We start from the raw sequence: 27,721 nt of genomic DNA, 5'->3' as shown, positions 1-27,721 counted from the left end.
TTGCGGGCGCTGCGGGGCGGGTGCCGCGTGGGCGGTGGCGCGGTCACGTGCCACGTTTAAATCGCTCCCTGGGGGTGGGGGAGGGGGCCGTGGCGGAGCGCTGCTGCGCGCTGCGCCGGGCGGGCGGCGGTTGCTCTTCCAAGATGGCGGACGGGGAGAGCCCGCTCCTCCAGCCCCGCGACGGCGGCGCGGCCGGGAGCGCCGAGCCCGCTCCGAAGCGCCAGCGCCTCGACTCGGAAGACGGCGGCGGCGGGCGGGGCGCGGCGCCTGCACAACGCCCGGAGCGGGGCGCGGGGCCGGCGCCCGCCGCCGCTGTGGCGGCGGCGCTGCCGGGCGCGGCGGCGGCGGCCGTGACCGCCGATCGCGGCGGCGGCGGCGAGGAGGAGGAGGACGAGGAGGACGACGGCGAAGCGGCGGCGGGCCGGAGCGGCGCGGACAATAGGGCCGGGCCGCGGGGCCTGCCCCGGGCGGAGCCGCCTCCGCGGCCGCGGGGCCGGGGGGAGGGGGCGGAGGCGGCGCCCGGCGCGGCGGCGGCGGCGGCGGCGGCCATTGGCTGCAGGCGGGCGCAGTGTTCAAACGGGGCGGCCGCCGCGCCGGCCCCGCAGCCCGGTGAGCAGCGGCGGGGGGCGGGCGGCCGGGGGGCGCGGGCGGCGGGGCGGGCAGCGCGGGGCGGCTCGGCCGAGCCCCTGCCGCCCCTCGGGCCGGCGGCGCGGGAGGGGGTGGGCGCAGCTCTCCCTTCTGAAAGCGGTTTTTTTTGTCTTTGCGATGTTGCTGGCAGTAAAAAGTTACTAAAAACGAAAAATCGCAAGTCCCGTTTCCTCCTCGCAGTCTCTGCTGTGGTAATTATTTGTATTTATGCTTCTTAGAAGCTTTCGTGAAAAGGGACGGGAGCAGCTGTGCTGACCAGCTCCTGCAGTGGCTGGAGCGCAGACCCGGGCTATGAGCCTCTGAAAGTACATGCTGGAGGCAGGCTGTTCGGGCAGCGTCTGTACAAAAGTACTTTGCGTTACCGAAATTTATTTATTTTTTTTAAGGTAGTGCTTGAGAGAGACTTCTTCCATGGTAAAAGACGTTGCGTTCTGCCAATGAGGTCTCTACATGCAGTTACGGCTATTTTTCCTTTGCTGAGTAAAGCTGTGCGGACAGTTTGTGCTGGTGCCAGAGCTATGCAGGAGGGAAGGGGAGCTGTACGTGGAGCAGCCCTGTTGTTCAGAAACTTCATTAGAAGAGTTGAACTAATGATCTTTTATAAATGCCGTGTATGAAGCCTTGCTCAAGTCACTCAACCCCCCGGGCATGTTCTGCTTTGTATTGGTTACTTCTGGCAAGAATTACCCTTATTCCTTCGAGGAATCAAATAACTAGGCAGGGAGTGTTATACAATTGAAACAGTTGCTTTAGCCCGTTTATCACAATGTTTCCCAAATACAAGATAATTGGTGACCTTTGTGTGATCTGAGTCTTTAATAATGTAGGCTTTGATTCTTTGCATAGAAAACATAAAGGTAGTTTTATTAAAACTAACACTTCCCATTTACTGATGTGTACTAATCACTTTTTCTTCATAACTTTTTTCTTTGTAATATAGTCACTAACTTCATGCATAATGAGATGGAATGAAAAATTGCTGTAAATATGTAGGTTAATAATAAGTGATAGTAATTGCAGAAGAACAAAACAGCGGGTATAAAAAGTGAAGTTCTGTCCTCTGCTTTTTTCCATTCTAATCAGAATAAAGCATGAACGCAAGTGAGGAAAAGGCAAAGAATACAACAGCACAAACTGAACAAAAATGATGATGTTCTGTGGTGCTCTTTATCTAAGAGTGAAGTAACCGAGCTAAAATATTAGAAAGCTTTATTCAAGGAAAGGTTGAAAACTGCTATAAAGATTCTTTGCTTTGGAGAGCATGACTGAAACTTGTCTCATTTGTTTATAATCTTGGGTTTTTCAACAAATTAAGCTATGGTTGCTGTGCCTATTTCTAAGAAGTAAGAAGGACAAAATAAAAGTCCTAGCAGCTCATATTCTGATAAGCTGCTGAGGTTGAAATTTATGTTTCCCTCTAAATGTTACGTCAGTAAGCTTAATGCATGTTGTAAAACAAGTACCCCTTTCCTCTCTGGGCTCCTTAATCTAGACACACGATCAAGTTAGATTGAGTTACTCTGGCTTAAGGCCGCTGGCTGAGCCAAAGTAACCATGTGGCACTCTTAACCAAACCCTGCTGCGAGGTAAAATGGATGAGTTAAGTTTCATGCAGATGGCTCAAGACAGCACATTTTCTGTCATACTTGAAACAGGATAATGCTGCGTACACAGTGTGCGTGCTTTTATCCTGTTTCAGTTATGACAGAAAACGTGGTCAGCTATTGCAGCTCAGCTGACAGATGACAACCTACAAAATTTCTGTAACGCAGTTGTGTCTGATTGTGTATCTTTTTTTTTAGTGTTGTGCTCTTAAAACCTAGTCAAAGATTGATCTATAAATGGTAGCACATTAATTTAACTGTATTCAGTTTCAGAGTGAGAGCTGTGTGAAGGGTTGTAAGAGAAAAGAATCACAATTTTCAAACATTTGGAGTTATTTTAAAAATACAAAAAACCCACAGTGCCCAGCACTTTATAGAATGAAAAGTCACTAAGGTCAACATCCAGCACACTGAAGGCCAGCATTAATATAATAAATCCTGCAGCAATTCTAATGAAGTCTTGGAATGATATCTACAAACTTAAAAAAAAAAAAAAAAAAAAAAAAAAAAAAAGTAGGATAGAAAAATTATGTCTTTAAACAGCAAAAATGCTTGTCATTTTATTTGTAATACATTGTAAGTCAGCTTTAGAAGCACACCATTTTAGGTTCTGTGATGTATTTAAATATATATCTGTGCCATATATATGAACTGTACCATTTGCCTCAAGTGTTGTAATATGTCACTGTTGTGCTGTCTTGCAGATAACTTCCTTTTCAGTGATGAAATCATAGCCAATGGTTTCCATTCCTGTGATAGCGATGAAGATGACAGAGCCTCACATGCAAGTTCTAGCGATTGGACTCCAAGACCACGTATAGGTAGAAACTTCAATAGTGTTCTTTTAGCTTCTGTTTACTTTTGAAAAGTTACTTAATTCTTCCCTGTCTTCAAATAATTTCTTTTGCTGTTGCAAAAGACTTTCAAATACTACTTTTTCAGCAGCTTAGAATTGCTGACAGTATTGTGTGTGATGTTTAAGGAGATTAAAAATGAATCTCTTTAAACTTACTGTATTTACATTAAAATTGTCAATAGCTTTTTTGTGTAGAAATCCTGCCCTGATCTATATTAAAAGTACACACACAAACTCAGTAAACTGAACAGGTTTATGGCATATTTCTAACCTACTTACTTAGCATTATTTATACTTGAAGGAACAAGGAGCTGATTCTAATGTGATTTTAGCCAAATCAGTCCATAGGCCTTACTGTCCTACGGGTTATATCACTCTGGGAATTATGAGTTGGCCTATCTATTGCATATTTAAAGTTAAGCATGGTAGTTAGGAAGTTGGTAGAAAATAGTAGGTTTTGCCTTGCACAGAGGTAAGACAGGTGCTGATCAGGTGACTGGTGGCTTTTGTGGGGAAGGGGCTTCCAGGTCCTCCTGGGGCTGGAGCCTGAGGTCTTGTGTCTTACACAGGCATGGTAGTACCACCATGATCACTTTGTCAGTATTGATAAGAATAGCAGCAAGAAAACATCTTACGGCAACACAGTATTTCACTTGAAATCTGCCCATATGTTGCTGATCCCTTGTTACAGAATCACAGCTTTAGAGTAAATATATGTGATGTTTGTTTTATTTATGTGTATAGTAATTAGCCTTAGTGATAGCTATCTGGGTCTTCTTTGTCAGTTTAGCTTCTTAAGATTTACCTTTTTTTCCTTCTACTGCTCTATTTCTCTCTCTCTCTCTCTCTCTCTCTCTCTCTTTTCTTTCTTTTTTTTTTTTTTTTTGAAAGATGGATTTGATGGCTTTAGGAAGTCATGCCTGGAATCGTTAGGGGTAGATAATCATAAGAACAACAAAAAATCGAGATGTTCCTGGGCCCTATTTGTTTATTTAGAGTGGTATTTTATAATATGACCAAAAGATAAGCATATTTATGTTGTCTGTTCAACTTATTTCTGTATATAGCCTATAAAATACTGGAAAAATGCAAAGAATGGAATAATAAGATGGAGACGAATTATGAAAATCATGTTTCTAGATATGTGATCTTTTAAGAGTCTCCAAGCATCTGACAAACTTTCTAAGAACTCGTCATGGGTTAACATAAAGTAATTCCAACAAAAACAAAATCCTAGCTCAGAATTTAGAGTAAGACATGCATGGTTTTGGATAAACAAGCCATTATACTGGATTAATAAGATGAAGTAGTGAGCATTAATAAATGGAATAGTGAGCATAGCCACCTGAAATACTTGAATGTTGATTTCAAATAATTATATATATATATTTTAATTTTCTTTGTTAGGTCCCTACACTTTTGTTCAGCAGCATCTCATGTTAGGTACAGACCCACGGACAATTCTGAAAGATCTGCTACCAGAAACAATCCCTCCACCTGAACTGGATGACATGACGCTGTGGCAGATTGTTATAAACATTCTTTCAGAACCACCAAAAAGAAAAAAACGAAAAGATATTAATACTATTGATGATGCTGTGAAACTTCTACAAGAATGCAAAAAAATAATGGTCTTGACTGGAGCAGGGGTACGTATTGCCACAATGACAGTGTGAGAATAGACAGGTAGTTGGTTCAATTCTCATCCCGTGCTTTACAGCATGCAGATGATCTGACTCCAGGAATGTTTGTGATCAAATAACTGACATTAGATGAGAAGAGGAGGTACAGCTGTCCTCTTGAACCATGTACACTGCGAGACTGGAATTTAAAACTGGAAATGACAAGATCTCTCTTCTTTTAAGAAAATATTCATTAACATTTAAACTCTTAAACAATTGCTTCATTACTTGTCTAGTATTTATGCAAAATAGTTACAGAATAAAATCGTATCTACCCATTTCAGAACATTTCTATCCTAGTCTTTTTTCTTCTGAAACAAAGGTAATGTTTTTTAATGAAATCTCAGTAAATCTCTTACCATAGCCTGACTGGACTAGAAGGAGTAGAAGAATAGGACTCAAAAGAAAAATGATTATAACTGGGCTTTGATTGGATTTCCAGTAGTCTGAGTTCTGCTTTTAAGCTGTGCTGCTCTACTGTGGTAGCAAGATTACTCACTGTTTTACTGAACAAAGTTTGTGAAGAGTTGTACATTTGCAGCTTTTTATCTATGAGCCTGATCATGGTACAAAAGTCAGTCGTTGATATATGGAGAGTGTGACGTTATTCAGAAAAGGTGAATGATCCAAATCAGACCAGTTTGTCAGAAAAGCGCTGCTACTTCTATTACCCAGTCTTGCTCATTCTCTAATTGCTATCATACACCGTTTTTTCCTCCTCTTCTCGTAGTATTTTGGGATAGTTTGGAACAATAAATTAGTCTTATCAAACACTACAATGCTTAGCTTAGTTTGTTGATCAAAAGGGTTTTATTCATCAGAAGTAAGAATCTATTCTGTTACTGCTTTAGCATGTAAAGTACCAGCCACTTTGTCCAATGCTAAGTTAGCAGATCAGTGAACACTTCCTAATTCAAATTTAATGCAAAACTATTTTAAATCTTTGTGTACTTGTTACAGAACTTTCAGTACTAAAAGTAAGTGCTGGTGTGCTGTTACTGCCTTTATGGATTGCACTAAGGTTTTTTTTGCTTGGGTTGTCAGACTTTGTTTCACCTGCTTGTTATTTGGGAATTGGTCCAAAAACAACCCCCCAAAACAAAAATAAATATGGATAACTCAGACTGGTTTTGTTCTTAATATCAGTTAGCACTCAGAAGTGTGGTTTCACAAATATGTTGTATTGTAGCAACTCTTTGTAGCCAAATATGTATAGTTCTGCTTATTTAACATTGCAAAAATATATTTCAGGTTTCCGTGTCTTGTGGAATACCTGACTTTAGATCAAGAGATGGCATCTACGCACGCCTTGCTGTAGACTTTCCAGACCTTCCAGATCCTCAAGCAATGTTTGATATAGAATACTTCAGAAAGGATCCCAGGCCATTTTTTAAGTTTGCAAAGGTACAGTTTTCCAACTGTTCTCATTTTGGACGGTAAAGATAAATAACAATAATACATTAACAGAATAGTTTTATATCTGGTTATAAAAGACATCTTTGTCTTTTTTATATGAACAAGATGGAAAATATGTTAATGTACTGAATTTAATGAGAGGGCTCTTGCAGAGGCATAATGACTTTGTCCTTGTATGGGTCTTTGCAATATATCCACTTTATATCCTCAGTGTTAGTTAAAACATTGTATGCAGCCACATATTAGCCTTACTGGATATATTCAGCAACACTTTATCTTTTTTTTTTTTTTTTTTTTCTTCAGCTTATTCTAACTGTTCCTATTGTAAGGTCACTATATACAGCCATTCTAGTTCCTGTCTCTAATTTCAGGGAGGGTAAATAGAAACTGTTGCAATGTAATTGTTTGATCTAACCTCAATATTCTTAGTTGGTGTTAAACTCTGAAAATGAAGGAATAGGAATGTGAAGAACATTTTGTCAGCACATGAATAATTTCAAAAGTCACATTCAGATTTGACATGCTGTGGCATAGTGTTTAATGTCATACAATACATTCACACTGTAACACTATTTACAGGTAAGTGGAGGAAAACACTTCTATACACTAAGAGTTTTGTTCCTGTTTCAGGTTTCTATATAGCTCTCACAAGAATCAGTACGACTTAGAGAATTAAAGCCTTTTTGTAGAGACTGTTCACCTCTTAAAAGAGAGAATGCAGCAGTTCTTAGAAAGGTGTTAGTGAGATTGAATGGCTTAATTAAAAAGGGGAGAGTGTATCTCAGAGACGGGAAAGAAATCAAATATGCAGAAACAAAAAGTAATTGTATTTAATCTGGAATTTCCTTAGGACAACTTATAAAACCAAAATATTATGAGAATTACTACAGGAGCAGTAAGGACTTGTGAAAAGCTATCATGGCTGGAAGTGGTGTGCTCACTGTTTCCTCCCTTTGCTCACAATTCATATTACTGCTCTAATATTGATCCAAAAATAGGGAAAGAAAAATCAATGTATTCTGTCTCCTGTCCAGATATTAACATATTTTGATGCTCTTTAGTGTATTCAGTTTCTTGGGGTTTTTTTAACATCTAAAGAAAATACAACTACTAGGAGCCTGTCTATACTCGGGTTTTATCAGAATAGTCCAGTGTAGCTAATATTTTATTGCTAAAATAATTTCTCTCACTTCTTCCCTTTCCTGTCACTCAGTTCAGCTAGAAAATTAATTTCTTAATCCATGAAATCTTAAGTTGCTTTAATTTTTAGGAGCAAAGAATGACCAAATGAGTTTTTGAATTTGTGGCAAGTAGGATGTCTTATTTAAAACAAAAGCGTGAAACACAACGTCAACGCTAAAAGCTATTTACCCTATCTGAACAATGGCTAATTTACCCCGCTAGCTCACTTGGACTCAAAGCTAAATTCGTCTCTTTAATGCACACCTTTTAAAGTATAGCTGATGTGCTTGGGTTTTGCGCTGTTTTATGTATTTTCCAGTACCCATCATGTTTGCCTAAAGTTTTCTTCTTTTCTTAATATATTGACACCAAGAAGCCCACCCTTTATTTCTGCATGTACATGCATCTCTAACTGTTTTCTATCCAGTATTACTTTTCTCTGTATTAATGCTGTAAACTCATCTTAGTTCTTGCTTCACTGATTCCTCTGTATGGCCGCTTGCTTCCACTTTTTCCAATGTCTGTCATCTTTTTTATCTTTTTACACTTCTCCCCTTTCATCTTAGTTTCTCACAATTTCCCTTTCCCATTTATTTGTGAGGTTATTGGTGGCAGAGCATGGCATACTTCTTCACAAACTAACACATGCGAACTTGTAGGACGACATAAATACCTCCCAGTAATTGTACCATAGCCCTGTCATAATCTAGGTGATATAACCAAGCATGATCAGTGCTGCGGTTTTAATCTATAGACTTATTATAGTCTCAGAATTATGAGTAACTTGAAATATGTGGGGGGAAAAACAAATAATTTCAAAGTCTTACTTTGTTAATGATTAAGCTATATGGTAGCTGAAGGCAGAGCCATCACAAGGATTAATCAAACTAAGTTCACTGCTACACCAGAACTTTTGGTTCAGTTCAGAGTATCTACAGGTGAAAGTAGGAAGCAGCATCCTTTTTGCTAGCTTTATTTTGGCTAGTATATCTTGAGCTTTTTCTGTTTAAGACCAGCTTTCCCAGGTGAGACTCCAGCCCAGTAATGACAAGCAATTGGAGAGCAGAGGGTCTGGAATTGGGGGTTCTCTTCTAAATAAGTGTTCCTGGGCAACAGGTTGCTGATGTTTTCTTCGTCGCGCAGCGACAGGGGGTACCACCTGGGGTGGTCAGCTCTGGACAGAGGTTCCTACCGTGAAGCTTTCAGTTGGGTGCCCACATTTAATTTTTCTTTCTGGCTGGCTCCTTGCTCCCTGTGAGCAGACATTAAACCATTCTATAAAAGTACCTACATTTTCTTTCCATACGCTCCTTAGAAATCTCTACCTCCTCTCCCATGATCTAACGGAAAGGCTAAGCATCTATCGGGCACAACAGAGTCGCTCTGCTAAGCTGTGTGTTTTGAACTTGAGGACTGTACTAACGGAGTACATTGACAAAGTTGGTCTGAGTACCACCTGCTTTGCCCTTTATATCCAACATGTAGTTCTGCTTTCTGAGCTTTCATTTTCTAGGTATGGATGCTAATATTGCTGATCCCAGATAAAAGACTGAAATCCAAATTCCTCATGAAATGAGAAAATCAAAATCCCTCATTTTGGCGGACTGCAGTTAAAGCAGATGTGTTTCTAATGGGAAATACTATTTATTTGACACTATTATTTGATTATTTGACACTTAGGGGGAAAAAAAAAAAGATTTCCTATTTCATAACTCTCAAAAGCAAAAAAGACCCAAGCCTTGCTTTTTTGCTGCATAAAGAACAAAATACAAACTTCTGCTTGGAGCAATTAATCCTGAAAGGGTGAGAAGCTCAGCTGCTGAAAGAAGATTTGTGTCCGAGAGAAGGGCAAAAAGAGAAGGGAATGACTACAGTAACTACTCACATGGTCACTATTTATACTATTCAGCTTTATATGAATTGCTGCAGCCAGCACAAACATATTCTCTGCTCATTTACACTTTCTAATGTACTTCTGAATTCTGTAGGAAATATATCCAGGACAATTCCAGCCATCTCTCTGCCACAAGTTCATAGCTTTGATGGACAAAGAAGGAAAACTACTTCGCAATTATACACAAAACATAGACACATTGGAACAAGTTGCAGGAATCCAAAGGATAATTCAGTGTCACGGTTAGTAATTTTAAAGTTTCACTTTTCTTAATTTTAAGTGTAGAAATGATGTTTAGTGGTCCATGTGACATACTTTTATCTCTCCAAATAGAATATTCTGCATCTCTCAGAAATGAATATTCTGCCTTTAAGATGTCGACTGTTTAGTAAGATAAAATTATGAGAACTAGAATAAGAAGAGAAAAAAAATTATAGAAATTGAGGTTGAGAAACATTTTCTTCACAGAAATTGAGGTTGAGAAACATTTTCTTCAGACCTATCCAATAAGACCTGATTTCTTGTTTGTAGCCAGTGCTCCTTTATATTGCATTATTTCATGAAATGCATAAAGCTTTCCTTAACTTGAACTTTCCATTGTAGTCTCAGCAAAGTTTAGAGTTCCTTTTAAAATGTTTCTCTATATGTTCAGTCACACTTTTCTCAAATTCAACAGGAGAATGAATAGCAACTTGTGCACTCAAGTCAGTGAGAACACTAGGGTTTACATAAGTGTGGACTAGACCAAGATGTGCATATTCACGTACCTGAATTCTGCTTACAGAACTGTGTGCTTCATAGCTTGAAAATGCAACCTCTCTCTCTCTCTCTCTCTTTTTTTTTTAATAGTTTAAATATTTAGAACAGAAATGTTGCGAGGGGAAATAATTCTTTCAGAAATGATGCTTGGTAATGGTGGTCTTTGTGCATCAGTGAAGATCCATGCCCTGTTTATGCAAACTTAGACCGTAACTATTTCTTTAAAATTTATTTGGTGCTTCTTTATATTCTTGTATGAGATCATAAAGTATGTGGAAGTTAAAATCTTTTTATAGTTCCCTCTCGCTGTCTGCCAGTGAAATGATTTTACCTGTTATCTGTTTCTTTATTTAAAATATATTGGAATAATTCCACTGAAATCTGAATATACTGTGACACTTCAGTTGCTTCTTATCTCATATATAAAATATTGTGGATTAATCAGCTGTTGAATTGAACATTACCTTGTAGCACCTTCAGTGTCAGGCAGAGCTCTGTAATTATGGTACCAAAATTCAGTGGAATCTCTTATTCCAGCAGTTGCTTGATATGCTTTTCATTTCCAGAAACTGGTTAACTCTCAACTGCATGGCTGAGGCTCTATTTTTAAGGAACAGACATAGAAATGAGTTCTTAAAGTAGACATCTGGATCACTTAGTAGACTTGGCAAACAACTTCCTTAAAGCAGTGTTGGTATAAGACGTGACACAGTACTGGTGCCAGCGTTGATACTGGAACGGGAAGTGTCCTCTAGGTAACAGCAGTAACCCCTGCTCTCAAATTAAGAATATAGAGGGCTGTTGTAGGAAGTTCATCCTCCTAGCAGGGCAGAGAACAACGTGCCAGAGAGTGAGTGTTTCAAACAGTTGTAACACTGACCGTTAAAGGGAAGGAGTAGTTGGTTCTGCCTGCAACAGACCTGCTACTGGAGTTGCCACCATTTGTAGTAATCCTGATCTTTGAAAATGGTCCACCTTCAGCACAAGGTACTTCCTGGCACCACTTTAGATTCTGTTACCAAGAGTACTTCACTAGTTGGCATGCCTAAAAGTAACCTTGTCTTTTTACAAAGCTCTAAGAAACATCTCCTTCTTAGCACTTTAAAGAATTAACTTCCTATGTAATCTCTCAGCAGAGTCTGAGTGCTAAAGAAATTATTTCATCTACATCTTTCTGCTCAGCGAGAGTCTGTCAATCCCAGCAGCAATTCGCAAGTCACGTATAGTCTACGCAGTGTAGTCATGGCACTTAGGTGTGTACTGCATGTCCAGATCATTAAGCGCCTTCCTTGCAGACCAATTGCTTGCAAGCCACATTGCCACGTTGAAAAGAGCTGACCCAATACCGGTGTCAGCCTTAGTACTGGAACCGAAGATGACCTCTAGGTCTGCAGCGGTAACCCTGGCGCTCAAGTTGGCAACCATAAACTAGCTTCCACGAGATCTGAGAGAGTCAGTCTGCCGTTCAGAGAGGTTCATCTCTGTGGTGGCTTTCCTGGGTGCATTTGACACTGGAGTGTAAATAGTAGTCACTGAGAGTCTGTTTCTGTACAATTCCCTACTACCTGCTGTTGGATAAAGTGACACCTTGTTCTCCTCAGAGCCTGTCTCTGTCAGTTCTGATACTGGCACGCCAAGGTGGCTACTTATTCAACAGCCACAAGTGGCTGTTACAGTGTCTAGTACCACTTTTTCTAGGGACGAAGCTCACGTGGTTTCCTTATTACAGAGCTTAGCTCAGTGCTCGATTTCTTGCTTAATTCTTGTTTTTATTCGGCGCAAGCATGATGTTCTGTAGTGGTGACCAAAGAGCGCACAACAGAATCCAACCTGTTGAGTAATCCCAAGCCAATGCTGATGTTCATATGTACTTACTCTATCATGTGTTTTCTTTTGGCCATATTCTTCCATCGGGTATTTGCCGTGAACTTTTTACATGGTTGTGTTCTTGCATGTCACTCCCACATTCAAGCTTCCCATTAGTTCAGTTGCACAGCTACAGTAGTTAGGTTTCAGAGCAGCTCTAGTGTATGTCCTGCATTAGTTGATTTTAAATTAAAAAGACTCTTTAAAATCCTAATGGCATTGGAAATTTTGAGGCTTTTGGAAATTAGCAAAGGTTGTTTTGAGCATATCAAGCTTTATCTGACCTACAGTTATGCTGCTGTTTAACAACGCTAGTTGACTAATGCTAGTGGCTAAAGAGAAACTGAAACGCTATTATTTAAGAGTTCGTACTTCTACGTGCATTCCAGCTCTGATCTACCTTTTTTGTCTAACTGACAGCATGAAGTTAATCAAGAGTGTGCCAAATGACACAGAACCTTGTAGTGTTTTGGGGAGTTCAGATATGAACCTTTGAGCCCACTTCACACTCCAAAACTGCAGTGAAGTTGCTAGTCCAAAAACTGCTGTATCTTGGATGCCTTCTGTGAATTTAAAATGGCTTTTGCATTCAGCCACCATGTCTGAAATTAGATCCTCCTCCTCGTCACTGCTGTAGCTGAATGATGGGGAGCAGTGGCCTGCTGGTTACACGTGAGCTGTGCATGGCGCAGTGTAACTTCTTGCTCAAGTTCTTTTGATGGTGGAAAAGCAATTCATAGATGTAATAAAGAATTGCAAGTAGGTTGCAATAGATGCCTCAGACAGGGTCAGGTCTGACTACCCCAACAGAAGTGTCCCTCATGTACTGCACAGAGGAGTAAATTATTACTATACATATGTTGTAATGAGCTAATAATTACCATTGTACTTCCTTCAGTTTTTAGAGGCCCTCGAGTTCTGGGAATCATACTGCTGAGCAAGCGTGTCAGCAGCTCTACACTTTCCGATGTCAGCAGTGATTAGCAGACCTGAACTGCCAATCATCCAGAAGTGGTCTGCTCCAAGCTTTTCTGTGGCTTTCACTACATCTTTGTCTTACCTACATACAGTATCCCAAAGCATATTTTGATATTGTACTTAGTCCCAGAATCTTTTCATTTAACGGTGTAAGTGTTGGTTGGCTGCTGTGCATAGGCCATATTGAGCAGAAAAGATCTTTGGTTTGGGCAGCTTAATACTCCAGTTACAGTTCTGATACCAGATGCTTTTAGCTGTTCCCAGCTTCTGCAAAGGCTCGATGCTTTCAAAATCTTAATGGTTCCTTTTCCAAAAGTCTCCTTTTGAAGAGAGAGTCCTGTACCCCCTTGTACATTCCTCAGTCATGGGGAGAAAGCATGGCTTCTTATTGCCCTCATATCACTGAAGAGAGCTCCAGACTTTTAGTGTATGATTAACACATTCATGGGCAGGTTCAAGGAGTTTTTTAAGCCTTGCTCACAGCTAGGAGAAAAATCTGTAGATTTGTCACTTTATTCTTAAGCATTCTGTCAACCTACAGAGTTTATTCCTTCCACAGATACAAGGCTTTATAGGCTGTTTTCTCTCTCTCCGACGTGTGCACTGAAAGGCCAGTCTAGCTTACCATGACGACTTCACACTGTTTATTTTCACGTGGGTGTTAGGCAGCTGATAAGCTTTCCCCTTAGACTGACAGGGTGCCAGTGCTCCACCAGAACAAAAGCATCACCTTCAGCTGCTTCACAAACAGGCCAGTTGGAGCTGCGAGGTATCTGGATGGAGCAACCAATTTAACAAAATCTTGCCAAATGGTAGACCTGTCAGCCGAGCTGGATACCAAGTTTACAGCAGTATTCAGGGTGACCAGTATGGCTATAACTTCCCAACTTTGGTGAAAGGTACAATACTGCTATTTAGTCACATATAGTGAAGTCTTTACTAGTGCATTTCCTTGAAGTTATTTTGCCCTTTGATAACTATAGTTTCTTGAGACTTGTGTGGGTTCATGTGCTGCTGCTGCTGTTTGTAGAACCGTCAGCGCTGCTGTTAATTGTGTAATTAGGAAAGGGAAAGGTCTGTTTTCCCCTCCTTGTATATGCTTTTACTGGCTGGGGGCACAAGAGGACACAGAATATAATTTGTTGTTATGCACATGGTATATCCTGCCTCTAAAACAAGATTTCTGCTAACAGAAGAATTATGTTTAGTACTACAAGTATCGTCCTTTAATTTTACTTTGAGTTTTATTTATTTATTTATTTATTTTTAGCACTGCAGTATAACATTCTTTGCATTATAACATCTTTGCCAAAAGAGGCCAGACCTGAAGTATTGAAAATCCTCATTTCTATCTTACGGGTTTTTCCCATCAGGTTCCTTTGCAACAGCTTCCTGCCTGATCTGTAAATACAAAGTTGATTGTGAAGTTGTTCGAGGAGATATTTTCAATCAGGTAAAAATCTACTTTAACTCACTGCAGCTTTCTAATAGAAACTGTTAAATCCTATATTGCTTAAAAGATCTGTTTTTATTTTTAAAAGGCTGTATGTTTTTGCATATATTTCCTAAGTGTCTATCCATATTTTAGCATTTCCCTGTAGTACTTAAAAATATACTCAAATACTATACTGCAAAAAAAAAAAGGTAACAGGAATAAAATGGAACAAAACCCATCTCTGAGAAAAGTAGAGGTTCAGATGGTAAGTAGAAAGTTGGATTTATACCTAACTTGTATTAGTCTGAAATCAGTCATACTGAGAAAGCATTCTCAAGCCATTTATAACATCAGTTGCTCTTTGAGCCTTTTATCTACAGTAAAAATTTGTTTAAATAGCAATTTTTCCATGCATCAGCTACTAACTATAGAGCAGCTCCTGTTAAGTAAGGAGGGTGAACAAACAATACGTGAACTGCATCTCCTAGGACTTCTGAACTATTCTGTATTCTGGAGTCCCTGCTTGTGTGTGAAGTGCTCCAGGGCCAAAACTACTATTTTTACTCCAGTTTTGCTCTGATAGAGTAAAATAACCTTTGATTTGGGTGGAGCCTCTTTGCTCTTCTTCCCTTTCTTTTGAAAGGGCAGTAATGATGACTGATCAAGATCAGCTTGTTTATACAAATAGAGAGGGACTGTTTTAAATGAGAAACACAATGAAATCTAAATCTCAAGTATTAAATTTGAAATAGAACTTGATGAAAGACTTTCAGAAGAAGTATTTGAGTAAAAACTTTAAGAAATACCAATCTCACGGATGCTCTGTAACGCTGAAGAATTGAGTGTCTGTGAAATCTGTTTTATTTTGTTGTTATTTTAAAATACTACTTACCTTACAGATGTTTGCTGCTCCTTTACCTCAAAATGAATTGTATTGTTTTTGGGGTTTTTTTTGCCTTTTTTTCTCCAAAACAGCCATCCCTAAGCATTTTGTAGTTTTCTGTTTTGATTGTTAGTGGTCAGAACTCCTTTTCCTCACACTTTAATCATTGTACTTTTATACTTAGAGCCAAAGTTCTGCCATTGTGCAAGGAAACAGACTTTCTCTTAGACAGAGAGTCTTCTCTTAGAAGACTTTCTCTTCTTAAAATACCTAACCATTTAGGTATTTTAACAACCTTTTTCTCCCCATTCAAATCCAATCAGTATTTGTGGGTCAAGTCTCACAAACTGCTGAGGAAAAGCAGTGACAAGTGAGTGCTTGCTCAGGCTTTCTAAAACCGCAAGAAGTCCTGGGCTCAGCAGTGCAGCAAACAGCCCTGTCAGGTGAGGCCAAAGCTCTTTGCTGGTGGCCAGTAGTGGAAGCCCGGGGAGGAGAAAGGGACCAAGAAAAGCCTGTAGTGATATTTCTGAAGAATGAGAAGAAGGGGGGTCTTATTCGCAAGAAGGAGACTAAAGAAGTTTTTTTTACAGTCAGTCTCTCAGCTATAATCTTACAGTACACAAGGTGCATCTCTCTAGGACAGGCCCGAGCCCATAATACTGAATTTTTGATTTTTATACTGCAATATAGTTATTGCTGAAGATCCTTTGCACAGGAAGAGAGTTATTTAAATAAAACACATCCTTCTTCCTTTATGCCTCTGAACAGATTGTTGTAATTGCCATTATTATCTTTCTATTCTGTAGTCTCATTTCCTAATGTACTGCTCGGGTTTTTTGTTTTCTGTTACCTCTCTAGAATACAGAATTGGGTTCCTTAAAAGAAACTCTTTCTGTACTTACTAAATGAGTGCCTGTACATTTCAACAGCTTTGTTCTCTAACAGGGACCACCCTCTAGAAAAATGGTTTGGGGACTTAAGGTCCAACAAATTGTTCAGTCTCTATTCTCTGCTCCCTTCCGCTGCTTTGAAAGTTGTTGAGTTGCACGTGGCCCTGGGTCCTCAGTTTTCCTTTAAAATACCTTTCCTTTGCTCTGGTCCATCCCCTGACTGTCTTAATTTTCAGTCTGAGAGCTTCATGAGAAAGTAACTAGCTAGCCTCTTACTATCCGGAATGTCTTTTCAACATACTACAGACTGAGAAATGTGTAAGATCATCTGTATAGAAAATTGCCAATTTCTTGCTGCTGCTGCTCTTCATTCTTCTGCCACTTCCAAGATAAAGTGCATGGTACTTTCTCTAGTTTGCTGTACACAACCATCTTTCTGGATCAGAAGCAGCAGCAGTTATAAATCACGCAGAACAAACTTCTGAGGAAAACAATTTTCTCTTCAGTTACTTCTGGAAAATCTCTCTTTTTACTTTGCTTCTGACTATTTCAGGAAGCTTCAAGAAATTATGAAAGGTAGTAGGTCTCAGATTTAGAAAAAAAAAGGCCTAAGCAATGGAAAATATGCCCCAGTTTTTGGATATTCTTAAATCCTAGAACTTTACTTAGCTCGTCTCTGATATACTGGTAACATCAACAGTCAATGAGAAATTCCACTTTTCTTTCATTAGACAAATACATCAGCAGAGGCGGTGGGGTTTTGGGGGAGTGCCACTTCTGGAGGGAAGGAGGACCCTAGGCAATTGCGTGGCCAACTACTAGCCTTAACTTCTTGGTATCAATTTCAGCTCTTGGAATAGATCTTCCCCCTTACTGACGACCTTTCTGAGGATTAGCAGAGAAGCTGGTGAGTGAAAGATGTCTAGTGTTGAAAACATGTATTTATGGGCCCTTTACAGTGACTCAAATGATTTGGTTGGATAGGGGCATGAGTTATTCTACAGAAGTCCATTAAACCACAAGTCATTGGACTTTTTGTGGATGATGCTGGAAACAGAGCTGCTGCTACTTGTTCTCTTTAAACTAGATCAAAAGTTAGAGGTCTTCATTTCATCTTCCTCCTAACACAGAGCAAATTACTATCCCTCCTTAAGTCTCCAACCACAAGGGCAAAGGCATCACTGACATCAGTAGAAGAGACAAAGAAGGACAGAAAGCTTCTTCAGTTGTTTGTGCATTATCTCTTTCTAATATGTAGTGTTAAAGAGCTAAGAAAGAATCTCAAGGTCATCCTGCCCCTTTTGGGGGAATTATTTAGTTGGTTTCCCTTTAATGGGGGGTTACTAGACCCTCTTTAGCTGGGGTATGTCAGCAAGGTTTTCTCTGTATCACTTTCTAGTTCTTTTGCCGTATTGCGTCTTGGGCATCCCTCCTACAAGGATTTCTTCAAAGACGGATTAGATTCTCTGTTTAAGGACTTGAATTTTGGGAGAGGTGCATTAGTACTATAGTGGAAGGCCTTTTAGTTCTGATGCTTTCTCATATGGAAAGCATTGTCTCTTGTCCTACTGCAGACATCCATAAATTGTTTCTCTGATTTAAACAAAGTTCTGGGTTTTTTGTGTATAGTGTGTACAAGAGGGTGTTATGCATTTAAATGTCTGTTTCCATGTATTTTCCTATTACAATAGACAGTGTACTTCTCTTTACACCTTTACATAGCACTAATTTACTTATGATGCAATAGGACTGCAGCTGTGTTAAATGAGAGCTCCTTAGATTTATTCTGGGGTGTCGCACATTGAGACTACAGCTGAGAAAACTTGAAGCATTTTGAAAGGAAAATTGCTTAGTAATAATTTGTCTTGTCTGTGTATACTCACATTATTCACCTTCTTACTTTTCTTCTCCCTGAATAAGTCTTAAGATAAGGAAGAGCAGAAAGATATCCCAAAGATATAAAAACCTTCTGGCTTCAGGAGGAAAGGGAGTCTGCTTCCTCCAAAATATGCTTATCTGCTTTTTTAGTGAACAAGGATTCTGCTCTGTTTTTGGAGGATGGAGAAAGTTTAAAATGAGGACCAAACAAAAGTTCTTTCCCATGTTCTCGTTCCGTGTGCTCTTTGCTAGCCAGCTGCTACAGTGACATGTTGCTTTGTGTATATAACTTACATATAGCCTTTTGGGGGAGAGGAGAGAGCAGGTAGATAAAGCTCTATAACATGCTATTTGATTAGGAAGGGTTATATATCAAACCCTATAATGACAGTGAAATCTACTTTTTTGTTCTGATTGAACAGACTAAATACCTTCCTATCAGAAGAAAATTACACATTGGACTTCAGGTTGGTTGCCAGATAAGGACTGTGGTGTAGATTTGCGTGGTTTCTCCTTTTTGATTTAAAAGGACTCCCTCTTTTTTCTTGCTTTAATTTTATTTCTGTGCACATCTGTTGCAGGCCAGAATAAGGTAAGCCCTTGTCTGTACATCCACAGAAGACTAAAATGAGGAAATGCCATTGAAACTTCCTTGTTTTTTGCCAAAATAAGTCATTGTGAATTGCTAAAATCTGGGGGTTTCAGCTGGCAGCCACAGCAGTAATGTGAACTGTTGTAATGCAGGTTGTTCCTAGATGTCCCAGATGTCCACCTGATGAACCGCTCACTATCATGAAGCCAGACATCGTGTTCTTTGGAGAGAACTTACCTGAGCAGTTCCATCGCGCCATGAAGTATGACAAAAATGAAGTTGATCTCCTTATTGTTATTGGGTCTTCGCTGAAAGTAAGACCAGTAGCATTGATTCCAAGTAAGTGACTATCTCTGATAATTTTATCTTCTAAAGTTGATCAGAAATTAAAATTCGCAGATAAGATCTCTAAGAAATGCTTTTGTCCTGGTTCAGAGAAAAAACTAGGATGAAATCTGATGTCTGTGTAAAGCTGAGATGCAAAATGGACAAAGTAGAAAATTGAGTGCTTTTTCTAGACCCCTGGCAGAGTATAGATCTCAATGAAACTATAATCTAAAAAATTACTTTGCTGAAACTTGAGTGACTTTGTCTTAAGATTCAGTTAACTTCCCTTCATGTTTGCAATACATTCTCAGACTTACTTGAAATGTTTAGAAAGGATTTGGCTTTAGAAGTCCAGATCTAGTTTTTTGATGCTATGTTTAAGTACATTAGGTTTCTGAGCCACAGCTTATTTTAAAGTTGGTATTTGTTAAATAGTTAGCAGTGGGCACTGTATAGCACCTGACCATCTTGTATCCTTAGCTTTTAAAAGTGATAAGGAAAAACATCTGTACTAATGTACATTATATATTTAAAAAAAAAAAAAAAACTTCAGAAAATATCATCACTAGTGATTTCTTTGCCTCCTGAATGCAAGACTTAATTCTGTTCAACTTTCAGCCTGAGAAAGCATGCACTTAACACCTGCTATTAACTAGGAACAGAACCATGTCAGTGCTGTTCGTAATAACATGCTCTGTGCTCTCTAAGAGGCAGAGCCTTCTGTTTAGGCTGATGGAAAACATGTGAGGACTGGAAAGTTAGGATCCACCACACAAACCATTGCTCTGTCCCTGTCTTAGAACTGGATTTCATTAGTTAGGCATCCGAGGTCACCAAACTGGTGGGTTTTAGAACCCTAAGTGTCAGAAGTGGCTTGAGCAACCCTACACAGCATAGACCGTACCTGCAAGTATTTTGACCTAATTAACAGGATGTAATTTACCAGCAATGTAATCTTCATGTGGACTTAAGTATACGACGTGAATGCAGTATTTATGCAATTCCACTGAAGGATTATAGTACTATTTTTAATCTTTTCAACACTTGACAAAACTTACTGATAGTAGTCAATACTTCTGTGCATAGATTTCTTAGTGATAGAGAAGAGAAACAATTTTACTGGAAAAAATGGGGGCTGGTGGAAAGTCTAGGTAGACTACAGTAGGCATAGAACCTGCAGTTGCTGTTCTGGTTTGGGTAAATTTGAGATTTGCTTAGTTTATTCCTGATCTGTCTATTTTGGTTGTGTTGCAAGTGAATATATAAAGACAACTCTGAGAAACTAAACCTTCTAAATAATTTGCAGATAAAACTTAAGTGGCTCTCTTTAAATATCTTTTCTATATGTAGGTTCCATCCCCCATGAAGTGCCTCAAATCTTAATTAATAGGGAACCTTTGCCACATCTACACTTTGACGTGGAGCTTCTTGGAGACTGTGATGTTATTATTAATGAATTATGTCAAAGGCTAGGTAGCGAATATACAAAACTTTGCTACAACTCAGTAAAACTTTCTGAAATAACGGAAAAGCCTCCACGAACACACAGGGAGCTTGACATGCACTCATCTGAGTTACCACCTACCCCTTTAAACATTTCGGAGGACTCTAGTTCACCAGAAAGAATGACTCCACCAGCTACTTCCATGGTGCCCTCAGAACACCCAGCTGAATGCAAGGTAGAAAACTGTGATCCTGCCTCAGAAACTAAAGGGATCTGCACAGAGGAAAAGCTTCAGGACACGCAGACATCCTCAGAGAACCCTGAAAATACTCCTAGTGAATTAATGTACTCTGAACGAATGAAGGAAAATGGATCCAACAATGGAGAAAATAGAGAGAAAAATGAAATATTGAGGAAGTGCTGGGTAAACAGATCTGCAAAAGAACAGATCAGCAAAAGGCTGGATGGTAAGTGTTAACTCATTTCAGTGTGACAAACTTTAAATCAATCAATAAATTGCCCTTGAAGGCATCAGGGTTTTTTTTTTTTTTTTCTGGTGACTTCTGTTTAGGCAAGTGTCTACTGAAACAGTATAATTCACCACTACATAAATTTTTTTTATTTGTTTCGGAGAAGCTAATAGGAATTCTTCTTGTAATTTTTGATAGCCTTTATAATGAGTGATTGCATGCTGCCTAGAAAGATCAAAATTTAGGAGTTTGAAGGTAAGTATCATAAAATCAGTGTTCCTAACATTTTCAAAAGCACTTTCAGAAAAATTGGTTTGATCCTCAAGTTTTAAGAAGCTGGTCACACTAGATCATAAAACTCAGTATGGCAGCCATCTTATAGAACCAAATGATGAAGGCATGATACCACTTAGAAAGCAAATCCTACAACTGGAACCAGGCACATTTTGAAGGAAACCCCCAGCTATGCATAAGTTATCACACAAAAAAATGAGTGAGGATGGATAACTGGGTATTAAACTGCAACTTTCTAAAACAAAGGCTGTTGTTAAACTTTGTCCGATACTCCATGCAGTGGGTTCTAATTCTGTGTTATAAATAATGGAAATCTAGCTGTGAAGACAATGCGTACCAGTGAAAAAAAGTAGCTAAATATCAAAGTTGAAATGCTCTCCTTTATGCAAAAGGGAGGTAGGAGAGAGGGAGTCCTTAGCTTTCCAGTGAAGCACTTGGTATGTACTATTGGTAATAATACACTGGAAGAAATGGGTTTCTAATATAATTTGATTAAGTAGAGTTAAGTCAGTTAAGTATCACTTTTGAAAATGCATATATGTAGATACTTTCTAACTAGAAGTCTGCAACATTTTGTATGATGTAATTCACTAAACTTTTTATTCACTTTTAAAATTCTGTTTCAGGTACTCAGTATCTATTTTTACCACCAAATCGCTATATTTTCCATGGTGCTGAGGTGTACTCGGATTCTGAAGATGATATCATATCTTCTAGCTCTTGTGGTAGCAGTAGTGAAAGTGGCTCATGTCGTAGCCAGAGCTTAGATGTGGAAGAGGAGAGCGAGATTGAGGAGTTCTATAATGGCATAGAGGATGAGGATGCTCCAGAAAGGGAAGAGGAACCTGGATTTGGGGAAGACGGAGTTGAGCAGGATGCAGCAGATGAATCAGCTTATATAAATGAAGTGACAGGGACTGATCATCCACCAAACAACAAGCTGTAAAGTAATAACTGACTGGTTACCGGAACTTTCCACCAGCATTAGGAGCTTTGGCATGTCAGAATGAATGTTTACGTCTGAATTTAGAGCAACAGAACCATAAGGATGTAGTGTTTATAAACAACTAAAACAGATTTTCATGCTTAGTTTTTTACCTTTTTCAATAAAATTCTATTACTGCACACTCAACACTAACTTTTTTTTTTAAGGTACTAAGAATATCTAAACAATTGTCACTATATTCACTTTTAGGTTCATCTGTCTGATCAGGCATCCATGTATATAATACATATTTTTGCTTAATGAATTTCAGCTTATATTATTTTTAAACAGTTTTTTGAAAAAGCCATTGGAATGTTAAACTAATATAAAGGGAACAGCTAATTTAGACCAAAGAATGGTATTTTTACACCTCTTGCTTTGTAACAGTTTGGTTTATTTAAAACCTTCTGCTTCTGCTAAACCTTTCATTCTTGCGTAGTCTGTCATTAAACACTGGCATTTTCTAAGACCTACTGTGGCAGCTAATTTTTGCTTTAACAGTTACTTTGTATGTTTGAGACATACTTAAATGTGAGTAGATAGTTAAAAATGGAAACAAGACAGTGAGCACTTGAAAAATCCTACCTTTTTGAGACTTATCAAAAAGTGCTGTGAAAACGCATCATGCTTAAGTTACTGAGTTTAATACTTCCTGTGGACATGAAGCAATGTTGACATTGGCTCCTTAGCTATTATAATACTGGGATTTTAAACAAAATGGATCCCCTACAGTAGAAGTTTTTCATGTTGTGTACAAAAATAGTGCAGCTTGCATAAATATAGCTTTTGATAAACTGCCAAGGTTCTGACATGCAAGCTTGACTGAGCTGAGAACAGTATTGCTAGCAGAGTATGAGAGGGAGCAAAAAGCCCCTCTTCTTATGTACTTACTGATGTTAAGAAACAGGTGAAACTAGCTCAAATATCAAAAACCTCTGCATACACCATTAAGTGGATAAAGTGCAGATTAATAACCTGACCTGAGAGAACACTGTTTTGAGGACATGTCTCCGGTTGGGAAAATGATTTTCCACCTGCTAGCTCTGCCCTGCATATTAAAAGCAAAGCAGCTACTGAAATTACTACATTGTATCTTCAAGTGCTAGGCTGCCTTAAAACTGGATGTTGCAAATTTTCAAGTGCAGATTGTTTCCAAGCCTTTAGAAACTATTTTGTAAAAATTGCACAGCGCAGCAGTAAGTGAAACGGCATTTTTCTATAAACCACTTTTTCAACATTGGCCCAAATGAACTCTACAGATGTAGATTATTCATATACTTTGCTTTAATATTTATTACATTTTGGAAGATGTATAGTAGCTGTTCTTTGAACATAAGATACAATAGTTGATAAATATTTAAGAACAGCCTTCTATAGTCATCTAAAAATGCTGGCATGTTGTCTCATGGTCCAAATTTAATACAGCTCTTATTTGGCTACACTAAAGAATGCAATATGTTTAGTTTTCACTTGCATGTCACAATGTATTAGTTTGTGCTATAGGAGATATTTTAAATTGAAATACTTTGTTTTAAATTATTTTTACAGTGAGGATTGTTTTCTGCTCTTTTATATTGTATATAGTGTCTTTTATGTAATCTACTGGCATATGTTTTGTAGAAGACTGTTTAAAATGACTGGCTATCTTCCTGCAACTTTTGAAATACAAAACCAGTGTTTTATACTCGTACACTCTGTTCTAAAGTCTATTAAAATTGTCATTTGATGTCTGGTTTCTGTCAATTTGTATTTTAAACCTTAACTTAACAAAAGAGGCCCTAAGAAGTCAAGATACAACCTAGCTAGTATGAAGTGAGGCATTTTACTTTAGGTATCACATACTAATTTTTTTTTCCCCCCATCTGCTACTCTTACTGGCCCCACTTACAGTAAAACAATCTTTTAACCCACAACATAATGCTGTCTTTCAGAAAACTACTACTTTCCTTCCAAACCCTGTTAAGCTTAGAAGCAGTAATGTTCATTTCTGCCAGTCTTCCTGCCCCTCAGCAACCTACCCAGCCCGGAGCTGCCTCTAGGTTTGGCACTTGCTGCTTCCCCCCTCAGACCCAAGAGCTGCATTCAGGAGACACCTGCACCCAGCCTACAACATGCCCTCCCAGCCCTCCATTTTGCAGAGTGGAGATGCCTCCTTTAAAGGCTGTATGTAAAATCAGGCACTCCAGCTGAAGTTAATCAAAAGGCAAATAATGGGGATGAGGGAATGTTTGCTATCGCAGTTCTTTGTTACCCATAAGTATTCAGCATCTTAGATGATTTTTTTCTTGAAGGTTGGAAGAGCACATTCAGTTCTAGCTGTCATTTAGTCACCTTTTGGGGTTTTGATTAATTTTTCAGAATTTGTATCAATTCCTTCTGAAAGTATCTTAACCTTTTTAGTATTCCTATTAAATGGGCATACAGAAAAAAAAGAAAGTACAAGCATTTATTTGATGATACACTGCCATGCCCCCCCCTTTTTAATACTAGCTTATTTCAATGTATTAGGTACATAATGAGCGTACAAAAGTATTTTGAGTGTATAAAATATATAAAATAAGTCAGTATTTAAAACCATGCAATAAGCCTTCCTTAATGGCTATGTATTCTGTAAGGGTCTATCTTGAATCTAATACATTTTAAATTAGTGATTTTGATTATGAAAAGTACAGGATATGTTTATTAAATGCATGCTACTACCCTGTCAAATGACCTCAAATTGAGAGGGGCTGTAAGTAAGTGCAGATTTTGAAGGAAGCCAGAAACAAAAAGTTTGGAAAAAGGAAGAAGATACGGTTCAGTACTTCAGGTTCAATATTCTATGCTTAAATACAGAATCAGAACAATCACATCTAAAGGTAACTGCAGTGATTTGCATAATATATTCATCTATGGAGTGACCGGAAAATAAAATTCAGTATCAAAATGCAGAATTTCAACAACACTGATGAAATAATCACTATCACACACAATGGTACAGACTGAAACAACTGGCCATATTTATGTAACAGTGGGTTCTAAACTAGCTATAACTAATCAAGAAAAACCCTGGAGTCGTAGCAGTACCCTCAACATACTGACTCATTGCTCAGCAGGTTTCAAAAGACACACAGACTGCTAGGACTTGCTAGGAAAAGAACAGGCAAACACCCAACATCCCTGTAGCCCGGTAAAATCTCCGATGGCCCCATGTGAAAGCTGCAAGCGTTCCAACTCGGGATCAAAACAAGGTGTAGAGCAGAGCAGAGAGAGGCACGGAATACAGCAAAAGATTAAACAGAATCTGAGACTCCATGGAAAAGAATTAATTTAGGGAGGACAAGATATGATATACAATATAACTATCTTAAAAAACCCACCAAACATGAAAAGAGTTGCTGTTTACTACTACAACATGAGGCCCAAGGCACATGCAGCGGAACAATATGCAGAAAAGCAGAGCAAGCTGAATACACTATTAACGCACACTGAAACCGTGCAGCTCGTTGCCCCAGGACGCTGTGGGGGCTCTCAGTGGACGAATTCACAGAGGACAGGTCTAGTGACAATTCTCCAGCAGTCGAGATCCCTAGTCAAAGGGAATACCAAGGAAGATTCCCATTTGCCCTTTTCCCATATACTCGCCTATAAGCACCTGGACCTAGCCACAGGTGGACTCAGTTTGTATCTTGGTGTGACCCAGTACAACACCTCAACTGAAATACAGAGCAGCTTACCTCTCAGAGTTGCACTACATCTATTTATGTTGGCCATTTCAAACAACAGACTAAGCAAACATTAGTAAGGAATACTCTAGGTTTACGTTCATCCTGCCTCGAAGATGGCAAAAACAGATGACCACAAGCCTTTTAAGGACTAAGCTCCTTAAAAGATGCAAATCTGAGTGCATTGTGACTGAGACTGCGGTTTTTCACTCTCAGAGAACGAGACCCCACCAGCACCGCAGACCCCACGTCCCCGGAGCTACAGCCCAGCCACTCGCAGGGCAGCCCCAGCACCAGCATTACTTGTGAAGAAGCCACTGACAAATCAATTGCATACAAAATACAAGTTAAATTATAAATAGTGCTATTAAGTGAATAAACTTTTGAAAGCCAAAAAAACCCCAACATACAAACATGTTTTGGTGATTTTTTTTGACACTCTAACATTATTATTCTTAAGATTTTTGAATTGCAAAGCAGTGCTTCCAAGCAGAAACTTCTGATGAAGAAAACCATCTTTTCAACAGCACACAGAGGGCTGGGGAGTAGTCCCCGACAGCCTTGAATAACTCAACTGCTTACAACAACAAAGCCATCCTGCCGAAGCTGAACCCCTCTCAGCCAATGCCATAAAACACTGTGCTTCGCATTACTTACCGCTTGCAGAAGACAGCTGGAGAAGACAGGCTGCACCCCCAGGCCCAGTGCCCATCCATCTGTCTGTCTGTCCATCCCCCACACAGCAGCCCAGCTGTTTCCCCTGATAGGGGCAAGCCCTGGAGCTATATAGAAGGGACTGGGGGCCCCAGTGCTGGATAACAGCCCTCAGCTGTGAGAAGTGCAGCTCACCAACACACATCAGCTGGCGCAGAACCTAGTTCCTTACATGCTTTTGGGAATACACCATCCTGCAAGTTATAGCATTCAAGATAGCATTAACCTCAGGAAAATGAGGCTTACCTTACCTTAGAGGTAAGGTAAAGCAAGGTAGGTAGAGGTAAGGTGTCAGCAAGGAAAATTGTTTCAACTTGGCATCGTGTTCTTCAGATAAGGATGCAATGACGACATGGCACCAGCTCCTGCTGGCTGCAAAGATCTGTCAGTGTGAAGAGCAGACATCACCACATGAGCTAACATGCAAAGCAGCACACACAGGTGAGCTGCAAGAGCAGGGAGCCCAGCTCCAGGGCTCCAGCACCACCCTGCAAACTGCCCTCACAGGCGCTTCCTTGCGGGATGAGCCCCTTCACCGCAGCACTGTCACAGGAGTTGCTACACATCCACACAGCGACCTAGCCCAGAAATGTGGCACACTAAAGATGAGGTGCAAGCCTAGTTAAGGGGATTATGCTCTAATTCAGGTTTAGAGTCATATCAACTCATGATATGGCTTGAGCAAGTCAACGCTCTGAGCTCATTTTCTGGGCAGTAATACCTGCCTTCAGAGCTGTAATGAGGTAGATATGTTTTGGACTACTTTGAGATTCACAGATGAACAGGGAGGTGTCACTACTTTCTTAGCCCAGTCTTAAAAACCCTGCAAGATACTGGGCTAAACAGACCCCAGCTTAGCCCAATATTTTTTTTGTTAGGTATTAACACACTGCTGCGGAGCTGCAAACAACATGGCTGTTCTGTTCATGGGCAACAGGGAACTCCCCCAAACTGTTGTAGGTCTCTTGCACCTACTCCCTCATATAAAGATGGTATTTATCTCCCTTGTGTCTGTAATTACTCCCTCCCTTTACTTCTTGCCAATTTAATCTCAGCAGCTGGGAGTGCGCGAGCACGTTCGTACCATGCCAGTGGATAACACCCTCTGGCTTCCTAAGACATAACGCAGTTCCCAGGGTACTCAAGCATGGACACTAGGAAGTGCATCCACAAAGCCTCTGTGCAGGATTAAGCCACAAATAATTAAGTTAGATTCACCC

General features: G+C 39.6%; 1 protein-coding gene across 2 annotated transcripts; it reads left to right on the top strand.

Moving 5' to 3' along the window:
* SIRT1 (sirtuin 1) lies at positions 1-23,809 on the top strand. 2 transcript variants are annotated; one of them, XM_064513675.1, is made up of 9 exons: positions 1-609; positions 2,957-3,073; positions 4,516-4,757; positions 6,042-6,194; positions 9,377-9,524; positions 14,259-14,338; positions 18,716-18,902; positions 20,241-20,801; positions 21,725-23,809. In XM_064513675.1, the coding sequence occupies exons 1-9, from the start codon at positions 144-146 to the stop codon at positions 22,042-22,044; spliced, it is 2,274 nt and encodes a 757-aa protein (XP_064369745.1). In that variant the 5' UTR covers positions 1-143; the 3' UTR covers positions 22,045-23,809. The 2 variants fall into 2 exon arrangements, with proteins under 2 accessions (XP_064369745.1, XP_064369746.1); XM_064513676.1 differs by lacking the exon at positions 1-609 and adding an exon at positions 1,102-1,259.
* The last annotated feature ends 3,912 nt before the right edge of the window (positions 23,810-27,721 follow it).

This window comes from Dromaius novaehollandiae, chromosome 6 (assembly GCF_036370855.1).
Source record: "Dromaius novaehollandiae isolate bDroNov1 chromosome 6, bDroNov1.hap1, whole genome shotgun sequence".
Taxonomy (NCBI): Eukaryota; Metazoa; Chordata; class Aves; order Casuariiformes; family Dromaiidae; genus Dromaius; species Dromaius novaehollandiae.
This window is presented reverse-complemented; position numbering and strand designations above follow the sequence as displayed.

Bases quoted from the DNA above. Each gene is read 5' to 3' on its own strand.
- SIRT1 (XM_064513675.1), top strand. From the start codon at position 144: ATGGCGGACGGGGAGAGCCCGCTCCTCCAGCCCCGCGACGGCGGCGCG. The intron at 610-2,956 runs GTGAGCAGCGGC...GCTGTCTTGCAG, and splicing joins CGCGCCGGCCCCGCAGCCCG to ATAACTTCCTTTTCAGTGAT. The intron at 20,802-21,724 runs GTAAGTGTTAAC...ATTCTGTTTCAG, and splicing joins GATCAGCAAAAGGCTGGATG to GTACTCAGTATCTATTTTTA.